The sequence below is a fragment of the Balearica regulorum genome, chromosome Z (assembly GCF_011004875.1).
Source record: "Balearica regulorum gibbericeps isolate bBalReg1 chromosome Z, bBalReg1.pri, whole genome shotgun sequence".
Lineage (NCBI taxonomy): Eukaryota > Metazoa > Chordata > Aves > Gruiformes > Gruidae > Balearica > Balearica regulorum.
Genome location: NC_046220.1, coordinates 11,441,704 through 11,452,796, shown reverse-complemented (window position 1 = coordinate 11,452,796; position 11,093 = coordinate 11,441,704). Strand labels below are relative to the sequence as shown.

Sequence of the window (11,093 nt, the reverse complement as noted above, 5' to 3'; positions counted from 1 at the left end):
ACGTTAGGTGCTGTTTTGGGGTTCTAAGGCTGCAGGAGAGAGGCGTGACCACCACGCAGCATCCTTCTCCTGAGCTCGTCGGTGCCACGTGTAATCTCTGTAAGAAGCGTATTGGCAAGAAGCTATAACGGCGTCCCCGGCGTGTAACTGACAGCAGACAGTGTGGCGTCTATTTGCCAGCTTTTTTGTTGCTGCCTGCAGATGGCATGGGGTCCTCTCACTGCAGCTCCAGAGGCAGTTCTGCTCGGCAGAAGTGAGCCCCAGGTAACGCAGTGTCAAAGAACTAGCTTCTTTCTCAACTCAAAAAAAAAAAAAAAGAAAAAGAAAAAAAGAAAAAGAAAAAGGGTGACAAAACTGGCCATGGACAATTTTTGCTTGCTTTCTCAAGCTCAGGATCTGAGGATTTGAATGTCAGCCTCCAGTGCCGAGAGGCTGGACTCTAATGAGCTGTAAAGAGGTGGAATTTTTTGGAGGAAGCAGATTCAGGACTCATCCGTCTCTCAAAGAAATCATAAACGTTTATTAATGCAAAAAGGAGACAGACAGAGGAGGCCAGAAATATAAGATGCATACTCATTTCTAGCAGAAGAACAGCATGTGTTCTGTGATGAGCTGAGTATTTTTGTGGCAGGTATTTCCAGCACCAGACATAAATCTGACTTTCCCAGCAAAGGTCCAATACTGAGGCAACGCTCCTGACAGTTATACTGAAGCAGAGATGGAGTCCTGGTTTCCAAAACAAGTTTTTGGGTAAAAAAAGATCTAAGGCGGCACACCTGCTTTAGCAGCTGTGAGGCCAAATGTCTATTTTAAAGGATTTTAACACCTTTCCCTTTGCCATCATCATCAAAGGTAGCTGTATATACATCAGACAACAGCAGCAGGAGTGCTCTCTAAGGCACCTTCTGCGGGGCATATATTGTATGTATGTACGGGGAAGTAGTCCAGAGGCTGCCAGTTAAATCACAGCGATCAAACGCAACGCAGGTAACAAAACCCGAACTCTGCAGAAATGAGCTTAAATGTATTAAACACGAGTTCAGGGAGCGTTGCAAAAGACTCTTCCCTGGAAGGAACAGCAAGCGGAAACAGACTGGAAGGAATCAAGGAAGACACTGGCATCTCAAACCCGGGCTCTATCACGACCGCTTTTCTGTCGCGATCCCGCTGCTCACGGGACCGGCGTCCGCCGCGAAGACGAGAGGCGACCCCGCCAGCGCGCGCGGAGGCCGCGTCCTCCTCGCCGGCCCCGCCCCTCCGGCCGCGCGTAAGCGCCTGCGCACGGCGCGGGACCCGGCGGCGGCAGCAGCGAGATGGCGGCGGCGGCGGGCGGCGGCCCCGGGTCGGGTCGGCGGTGGCTGCTGTACCTGTGGCTGTGCGCGGTGCTTCTGCCGCGGGCGGCGCGGGGTCTGACGGAGGGCCTGTACTGCGGGCGACGCGTGTGCTACGAGGTGCTGGGCGTCAGCCGGCAGGCCAGCAAGGCGGAGATCGCCCGCGCCTACCGGCAGCTGGCCCGCAAGTATCATCCCGACCGTTACCGCGGGGAACCGGCCGCGCCGGGCGGTGGCGGCGGCCCGCAGGCGGCGCACGAGAAGTTCCTCCTCATCGCCACCGCCTACGAGACCCTCAAGGTGAGAGAGCGGGACCGCCGCCGCGGCCGGAGCCGCTCCGGTAAGAGACAGCGCGGAGGGCCGGCGGAGGGGGCCGCCCCGGGGGGCCGTGCCGGGGCGGGGGGGGGGCGGCGGCGGGCCGGGGAGCGGGACGGGCGGGCAGGCAGGGCGCCTTGCCACGCATGGCGTCTGCCCGCGCTGCCGCTTCCCTCGGCGGTCTCGGTTTCGGGAACGGAGGCGGCGTCCAGGCGAGTAGGTGCGGGGCCGGGGCTCACGGCGCCCGGGGCACGCTGCTCTCCTGCCGTGCTGAAATCGCCCATCTCTGCATATGGGCAGCTCGCGCGTTAGCCGCCGGCAGCAACATTGAGCAATTCGCATGTTCCGAGAAGAAAAACCGTGGCTTTAAAATACGCTGAAAGGTATATAGTCCCCACCGTGTGCTGCGTCTGCCTCTGAAGCGTACGTACATGGGAAGAGACGGGGATTCTGCCCGACTTGGCCGTGCACACTTCGCGGGTGTCTTTTCCCGGGGTGCGGGGTAGGGGTGCGGGATCAGAGCCTCTCGGGTTTACACTTGTGTGCATCGCGGCGGGCCCTGCAGCATCGGGTCTGCGTCCCTTTGTGTGGGCTCAGCTGGCTAGCTGGCTACCAGCAGCCAGGGAGGGGGGGAAGAAACCCCAAAAAACCTTCAATAGCCAGCCCAAGAGCGCCGGGAGGGGATACAGTTCTCTTGAAGATCCCTTTGTATTTAGAATTTGTTCTCTTGAAAATCCCTTTGTATTTAAAGTGAACCGACTGGGCTTTATCATAGAGGTATACCTTTAAACAAAAAAAGTAACAGTGACGTGAGTAGAGTGTGGGATCTATAAGGGAGGCTTATTGGGGCAAAGTATTTGTGGCTTGGCAAAGGTGGAAAAATGAAACCTTTAAGTGTTTTAAAGCTGCGAGGGAGAAAAAAGGGAACTTTCTGGGGGATAGGAATGCAGCTGAGGCTGACAAATTTCTCATCTCTTAATTACATGGGTGAAAATGAGAAGAACTCTGAGAAAATGCGAACAACGAGGTTTTGAGACGCCTTTCCATTAGAAGGGTTCCACAGCCCCATAAGCTTATTCTAAAAGATTTGTAAAACAATCTATTAGTAGGTTCTTAATCTGAAAATCTTTTCCTGAGCAATACTTATTAATTCTAGTCCATCTGGATTTCCCATTCTGACGTTAAAAATACTTATTATGTGATTTTCAGTTGCCCGTCTTTATTTCAGTATTAAATGTCTTCATGCCGTGCATGCTTATGCATTTAAGACCACGTATGTCAGATACGTGTGGGCAGGTGAGCATGAGAACGAATTAATTGAGAATATGAGAAAAGGACCGAAAATTTTCCGCTGTGCTTCATACTCGATTGGGCTATTGCAAATTCTATAGCAATATGGTCACTAATGAGATGTTAAACACAGCTATAACAGTAAGTGAAAACAGGAATCTGAACCTATGCATGTTTTTTGTCTTATCCTGCAGGATGAAGAAACACGTAAAGATTATGACTACATGTTGGATCATCCTGAAGAGTATTACAGGCATTATTATCACTACTACAGCAGGAGATTGGCACCCAAAGTGGATGTCAGAATAGTTATTCTAGTGACAGTGTGTGCCATATCCGTGTTTCAGGTAAAATTTCACATTTATGCGACACTACTCAGTGAGTTTCTGAACAAGAAGAGAAGTATCTGCAGCTCTCATAAGGTGCCAGGTATTAAACAGTGTCAGTGAGGAGGCCCGTTCTATCTGTTGTGGTAAACTTCTGTGTGGTGTCCATGACAAATCTCAAGTCAGGAGATACTGAGCAGATTTTTGACTGCCCTTGGTACCTTGGGCAAAGGTAGAGTTTAGTTTCTTTTAATGGTAGGGTATTTCATAGAGACAAGTGCAGCTTTTCTAAAGAAGTTACTTAGTTCTTCGTGGCAGGCTGAGAATAGCCTGTTCCTGAGCACAGCCAGGACTTGTGGTCCAAATAAGCGTCTGTCAGCTTGTCAAGCTGTGTAAGTAATTTTTTTTTTAAAAAAACAAACTAATTGCAAACTAAATTCAAGACTCAATTCAGATGATAGGACTGAATATCGTGAGTTTGCTGTTGCACGAATCTTACATGGCAGTGGTTTTTAAACACCACAGTGAAGTCAGGAGAGAAGTGAATTCGGTTCAGTGAAGTTTGCTCTGAAGGTGGTAGTTCCAAGGTCAAGGAAACAACAGCCTGTGTTTTAGATGAGAAAACTTGTGCTATTGCTAACAAATATTTAAGTGGAAGAAGGTTTCTTTTCTTTAGTGTCTATTAGATTACTGGCTCAAAATATTAAAAATACTCAAAAAGTTTAAAGAGAAGATAACAGTTTATTCTGTGGTGCAGATAGCTCACATTTTAGGGGGATATTGGAAATTAAGAGCAAAATACATTAATCAGAGTTTGAGAGCTTGGAATAATAAATTCCAATGGCATATGCAGCCAAATACTTAATTTTTTCTTCAGACTCACTTCCATTCACAGTTTCTTTTCACCTCTTACTTCTTATTTTGGCTGTAAGTGGAGATGCTCACTTTCCTGCAGTCCAGCTGCCATAGGATTGCAAATTCAGTGTAAACTGATTTGACTGTCTTTTGCTTTCTGTTGTTTCTGCTTCATGGCCTTTGTTAGGGTTGTATAATGTGTATGTGCCTGCCCTTTGTCTTGGTGAATGCTGTGAAATGCCGCTTTTTTTTTTAAAGTTGCCCCAATAAGACATGTTCGCCCCAGGCACTATGTTTCTGGTTTGTTGGAGGGGTTTTTTTCCCCATTGATATTCAGAGGGTAACTGGAGATTTGAGGGGGATGTTGAATCTTGTAAAGTCAATCCTGTCAGACTAATGAGATTTTCATGTACTTAATCCATGTTTAATTAACTGTCTTTAATGGGTAACAGTTTTAGAATGAAATGTTCATATACCAGCTACTTTATAAATAAAATCCAAGGGGGCTTCTGAGAATAGCTGGCACAGCCTAGCATTAACCTTCAGGAGATTGCCATCTTCTTGTGAACAAAACTAATGTGAACAGTGTCTGCTTATCCTTCCTCATCACTGTATATTGCTGTGAGATATCCATCTATTTTCCAGGTGCCTTACTAAGTTTGGAGGAATAATTATAGCTTCTGTGATACTGCAGAAGAAGTACTGTTCAGTTTTTTTTTTTACCCTTGCTCTAATGTAATTGTGGTTAAGGGTGTCTGATAGCATTATTTTTTTCTCCTGGCAAACCTCCAAATAGGAATGTGCCTGTATAAAAACACGGTTTTTACTTCTACTATTCTTCAATTACAGTTCTTCAGCTGGTGGAGTAGTTACAATGAAGCGATCAACTATCTAGCTACAGTGCCAAAATACCGTATACAAGCTACTGAGATTGCCAGGCAACAAGGTTTACTCAACAAGACTAAAGAAAAAGGCAAGAACAGGCGGTCTAAAGAAGAAATTCGTGAAGAAGAGGAAGAAATTATCAAAGACATTATTAAAAATAAAATAGATATAAAAGGCGGTTATCAGAAGCCCAAGATATATGATATCCTTCTATTTCAGATCCTTCTTGCTCCTGTTTACTTGTGCAAATACATTGTTTGGTACTGTTGGTGGATTTATTGTTTCACCATTAAAGGGCAAGAGTACGGTGTGGAAGAGAAGCTGTATATCATACGAAGGTACATGAAAATGTCTCAGTCTCAGTTTGACAGCCTAGAAGATCATCAAAAAGAGACCTTTCTTGAACGGCAACTGTGGATACGAGAAAACTATGAGGTGGGTAGCTCTGGTGGAAAAGCTAATGTTAGTTGTCCAGTGCTCCCAGAGTAAGAACAGCTGTTTTGTGGAGGTGATTGGGACGGGGCTTTGTGAAGTATTGCTTCAATTTTAGCTATTGCTTTCTAAATTGAAAACTGTTAGACAACCACATGGTGTGGTTTCTTTGACTTAAGCTCACGTACTGGTAGACAACAGCTCCTGACTGTGCCTACAGATACAGGAAGGGATTTTCTCGATCAGGGGATGTCCACCAGGGATTGTTAGGGAATCTCTGCATGCAAGATTTAGTTGAATCTGCTGAAAGGCTTTCTTATAACAATGTGGTATGACAAAGTTATTGTAGCAGGTTGAAGACTGTTCTCCAAACACTAATAATTTGTAATAATTACCTGGATCATCTGAAACTCCTATTTCATCAATCTTCTAATCCATTAATTCTTAACTAGTTTTTTTTTTTTTTTAAACTGTCCCTTGATAGTTCTTTGGCCTTCAGTGAGTCAGGGACTGTTTTTGCTGTGCTGTATATCTATTCAAGTAAAGATGGTATACGAAATACCATTGGGCGCAACTGCTTGGATAGCCAGTTACTAAATAGTCAATATGTAATTTTTTTTAAGCTTTCTGTGAGAGCAGTGAAAGAACATTATCCACAGAATGGAATTTGCAGTCCAGAATTACTTGGGATGCTGGGGGGTGGCAGATTGGCAAAACACTTTTATTGTTTCACACAGGCTCATCTGTGGGCCATCTGGGTGGGAGGTTTCTAGAGAGAAACAGAGAAAATTAACTTGGCCTGCTTAAGAGGAAGAGGAGATGTTGCTGCTGCTCTGCATATGCTGGGAAAAGAAATAGGATGGTGGGAGAACTGCCTTTGCTGCTGGCAGGGCACCAAAGACAAGAAAACGATTCTTTAAAAGTAGGCAGGGGTGGATTAATCTAGAAACTTGGAGAGAAAAATAGTAGAATTGATGCTAACGTAAGGAAAGGATTAGCCGACAGGCACGTACACTTGTTGAATTGTGATGGGTTTCCTAGAAAACTGCAAGTCCAAAGATTGAGTAATGTTACTAGTCAAAGCAGATGTTACATGGAAAAAGTAAGATAGGATGGATATCCTGTTATTGTAGAGAAGAAATGGTTTGGGATCCACGCTGTTTCCAACTAGTGATGTTTTGGTGATGAATATAAAAGAGCTGTATTTGCCAGAAGTGAAGTCTGTTTAGCCCAAACTCATCTCCTGTGGTGGTCAGCAGTTGATTTTTAGTAAGAATACGTGAAAGTTGTACCTATATAGCAATATTTATCCAGTATAACTTGCAGCTTGGGGACTTCCTGAAAAGGAAATGGTGTCTTTGTAGGTAATTGCTTTAATGAGTTTTTCTTTATTAAACTTACCTAGTCACTCTGTGAATGCATTAAAACTTTCAGTGTCTGCTGTGCATCTGGTCATGAGTTCAGCAATATGTGTAGGTGGTTTTTTCAAAGCCACCTGGACACCTGCTGGTTCTTGTATTATTGGAAATGGAGAACAATCATGCTTTATTCTCTTTTCTCCTGCTACCTGTGTTCCTGTGTACCACCGCCATATCCTTACTTGAAACTTAGTCATGTCTTTTCTAGGCTGAAAAATATGCTTAAGTATTTCTCCCCAAAAGCTTCTCTGTTCTTTGATCATTGGAGATGCCTGGCTGCATATTGTTCAGTTTTCCAGTGTGCTTTTAGGATGGGAAAGACCAAGAATTCAATACACAGGTACATCATGGAGCTCCACAATATTTTTTTCCCCTCTGTTACTTTCCTAATAATTCTTAAAACATGTATGATCACTGAAAATTGAGCTGGTATATTTACAAAGCCATCTATAATATTTTTAAAATCTTGTTCACGCATAGCATAATCTTAAATTTAATTCCCTCTGGGAAGAAGTCAGATGACACTGAGATGACATAAATCTGCATGGTGTTGAGGTTTACACTGCCTGTATCTACATAAACAGCCTTCCAGAATAAAAACACAGATGCATTTTTTTAGATACTCGACTTTGCTGATAATTGTAGATTTCATTACAATGACACCATTTCTTGACTGAATGTAATTACTTACCGTTTAATACTGCCAATAGTTAATGCAGCAATATGAACTTAGTTGAGAAACTTCATTAGGAATAAAAAAATCCATAGCAGTATTCTGTCTCAACAATGACTTTGAAATGAGAAAACAACTAAAGTGAGGAGCTGAACAGCTGCATTGAACAGTATGTGTGCTGAGAAGGGACTCAAAATTTAGCTTTCTGACCATTAGCAGTTCTTTACTGCAAAATTTTATTTTGCTGAATGCACAAGCATCTAGTTCTTTAGCAAATAAGCTTAGGAGCTTGCAGCACCATCTTATGAGGAGGCAGTTCTGATCTCAGCAAAAATGCAAAGCATCTCAACTATAGCTGGTAGGCTCCTCGGGTGGAGGTTCTCGTACACTTTATGTTGGTCAAGGTCTGCTTCTATGTTGAAATTCAGTCTTCTGTAAAGACAATAAGCTGGTGAATGGTTAACTACGAACAGTTACAGCCCCCTTTGGGGTTCACTTAAGCTGTTTCTTCAGCCTTATGAAAAATTTTTGTCTGTCTATCAGGTCTATAAACGAGAACAAGAGGAGGAGTTAAAGAAGAAGATGGCCATGGATCCCCGATGGAAGAGATACCGGCGGTGGATGAAAAATGAAGGACCGGGGAGACTGACTTTTATTGATGATTGAGAATTGCTGAACAAAATGTGTGCTAATGTTGAAAGTGATTTGCAAAACTTTTCACTACATCATTTGGAGTTTTGTCTGCTGTGGGTTAGCAGTGATCTAAACCTCAGGAATTATTAAATCAGGCTGAAAAATAATACAGGTTTACCATTTTTATAAATCAGACCTATTCAGCAGGCTCAGCTTAATATATATATGCCATTTACTTGGGGATCTCAGTGTGGAATTCATTATTCCAAACCATGTATTTTCTCTACATGTTTAATATTTCATGATCAGTGGAACCATAACTTTAGTCTTTCTAGATCAGTCCTTGAAAGTCCTGTTTTTCCTTTTTGAAATGAAAGGTTCCTGCAAATGGACACTGGAAATGCTTATAAAGGATTCTGAGGCAAGGGCCATTTTCTGTTTTCCTCTCTCCTTCCTCTGACTTTTCAATCCAATTTCCAAGATGCCAAATTGTTTTTTGATGTAGACAATATGGGGATTATACCAGACTTCTGCTATTCCTGCTCCAGTTGCAAATTATTTTTTTTTTTGTGGGAATAAATGATGCATGACTGATCATCATCGTGATGCAAACAAGCCTTAATTCTTTGTTCTACAGAGTGATTCATGAAATAGTATGCTTAGATCTTTTGCGTTTGGTTTTTCATCTTGTACGTTGGATTGTACCTGCTTGTTCAGAACAAGTATAGCGGTGAATATTAGTCTACTAAATGTGACATTTCTTTCACCAAAGTATTGGTAAAAGGGAAAATGACCCTTTTGTTAAAAAGGGCAATTTTGATGCCTTATGTAAATAAAAATTTATATAATATACACACTGGATTTGTTTTAAATTCTAAATCTAAAGTATTCATTATGTTTATCTCATCTGATCAGACCTCAGACTACTTACAATAAATAATGCAAAGCAGCATGTTGTGGTTTCCTCTGTAACTCAGCCCAGGTCAGAGTTTCCATGATTTTCTGGTAAAAGGTTCTATACAGGAATTTTACTGGGGAAGAGGTAGGTGGGAAGTGTGGACAGATGGGGCTGCTCCTGTTATCGCATCTGTAAAAGCAAGTTCTTTGGAACCATTTCTGTTGAAAACAGCGCTAGGGTAGCTGGCTTCTGTGGAGACTGGTTCTGGGAGAGAAGCTCTTGAACTTTCTACTCCTGCCAAAGCCCATAATAGCTAAAAGTCTTTAAATGCTTATGGCATATTTTTTGAAGCAAGACTGATTCTGCAAAGGTGACGTGTTCTCATTCTTTGAGCAAGAGTTGCTGTTCTTTATGCCTCTCTTGATAGTTCAGCTTTCACTGGTTCTTGGAATGTCAACTCAGTTTTAAAATAGTACACATTCAAAAGTACATCAGAAGTATTATGCTAAGTGACTAACTTCTGTATGTATTTATAAAATTGAAGAGGAACTACTCGATTTGACCTTCATCTCTGTGCATGTAGTGTAGCTATAAATCTAATTCACTTTGTATTTAATGGTCAATTCAAATCTAAAACTTGTGAAAGAAGGTACCTAGAATAAGCTGTGCTTGCTGTCATGATGTTAGGGATACTGTAGTGGTGTGGCAGTAACGCTGCAAGGATGCTCATGAAGTGAGAGAGCTTCACAGCTTGCGTGCGTTGCTGCATCATCCCCTAAAACACAGCCTCCTGCAAGAGTGGAAGGGGGAAGATTAAGTTGCTGTGATAGAAACAAAGGGAATAAAAGTAAGCGCAAATAAAGTGGTGGTGATTATTTGGTAAGAAAGTTGTATCTGGGAAAGAATCAGGCAAGTGTGTGCAAGAGGATCTAAACCTGTGGCCGCAGTTTCACAGGCTAACAGGTGAATGGTGCTCTTGCCCTTGTGCCTTGTTTTGCTCCATCCTTTCCCTCCCAAGCAAACTATTTGGGTTATACAAATAAGCAGTCAAAGCACAGATCTACGTTCCCTTTGTGCCTGGGTTCGTTCTGGAGATCAATTTCCTGACCTGGCACTACATGAGGAAATCAGTGTGATGGAGGGGCAGTCCCTGCCGAGGACAGAACTGTCTTTCAGTGGCAATGGTGTCTTGTCTCTGTGGCCTGATGCCATGTGGAGAAGGGAAAGTCAGCAGGTACTGCATGACCTGCTGGGAATGAGCCGTTCTGCAGGCTCGACTCAGTTCCTTCTTTTCTCAACATATGAGCTCTTTGGAAATAACCAGACACAGGCATAAATTCACAGGCTACAACAAAAATTTGCTGGACGGTGACACTGTGTCTCTGTGACGAAGGGTCGAAGAAACTACTGTCTTTACAAAGCTGTCAGCATTGCAGTGACACCTCATCAGCTGAGGCTACTGAGCATTTCTAGCCTAACAGCTCATTGTAGTTCTAAATGATGCCTGTCTTTCAGGCATACATTTTCAGTCCCTCTTTTATCTTGAAATTAAGTTGACAAAGCAATTATAAGAAAAAAAAAAAACAACCAGGAATGAGACTACTGTTACAATACTACACCTCATAAAGGCAGTGTAAATTGAGACATGTTCACAGAGAAGTGTTTTTGCGTGAACAAGTGTTTCTGGTACTGGCTAGCAGTGAGATCTTTGTGTGAAAAAGTGGCAAAGTAATAGGGATCTTGGAGAAGAATCACCTTCCTCCTATTAACTTTTTTCAAGGAACTCTATCTTACGTACTTTCAAATATATAGTGTATATAAGGTGAAACGTACATTTCACTCAATATGCAAAAGGTATTTAGAGACAGGGCCTTTTATATTCCACGACTGTGCTGAGGCTTTGATTGAGGTTCAAGCATGTCCATTGGTCATCGTCCCTACATTTGGAGATATCGTTTGAGACTATGAGCTTCATCCCGCCAACATTTTAACAGGCCAGCGGACTCTGATGGCTGGCAAACCCCCGCCAAAACCTGA

The 11,093-nt window shown here is 43.1% G+C and overlaps 1 protein-coding gene across 2 annotated transcripts; it reads left to right on the top strand.

The window, feature by feature from the left end:
* Window positions 1–1,274: 1,274 nt before the first annotated feature.
* On the top strand, window positions 1,275–9,108 carry DNAJC25 (DnaJ heat shock protein family (Hsp40) member C25). Of its 2 annotated transcripts, XM_075739316.1 has the most exons (4): window positions 1,275–1,631; window positions 3,131–3,283; window positions 4,967–5,437; window positions 8,069–9,108. In XM_075739316.1, exons 1-4 carry the CDS (start codon window positions 1,314–1,316, stop codon window positions 8,189–8,191), a joined length of 1,065 nt encoding a protein of 354 aa, XP_075595431.1. In that variant the 5' UTR covers window positions 1,275–1,313; the 3' UTR covers window positions 8,192–9,108. The 2 variants fall into 2 exon arrangements, with proteins under 2 accessions (XP_075595431.1, XP_075595430.1); XM_075739315.1 differs by lacking the exon at window positions 3,131–3,283 and having other exon boundaries at window positions 1,279–1,631.
* Window positions 9,109–11,093: the final 1,985 nt, after the last annotated feature.

Excerpts from the sequence above, each read along its gene's own strand:
- DNAJC25 (XM_075739316.1), top strand. The coding sequence starts at position 1,314 with ATGGCGGCGGCGGCGGGCGGCGGCCCCGGGTCGGGTCGGCGGTGGCTG. Across the intron at positions 1,632-3,130 it reads CCGCCTACGAGACCCTCAAG|GATGAAGAAACACGTAAAGA; the intron begins GTGAGAGAGCGG and ends CTTATCCTGCAG. Across the intron at positions 3,284-4,966 it reads GTGCCATATCCGTGTTTCAG|TTCTTCAGCTGGTGGAGTAG; the intron begins GTAAAATTTCAC and ends CTTCAATTACAG.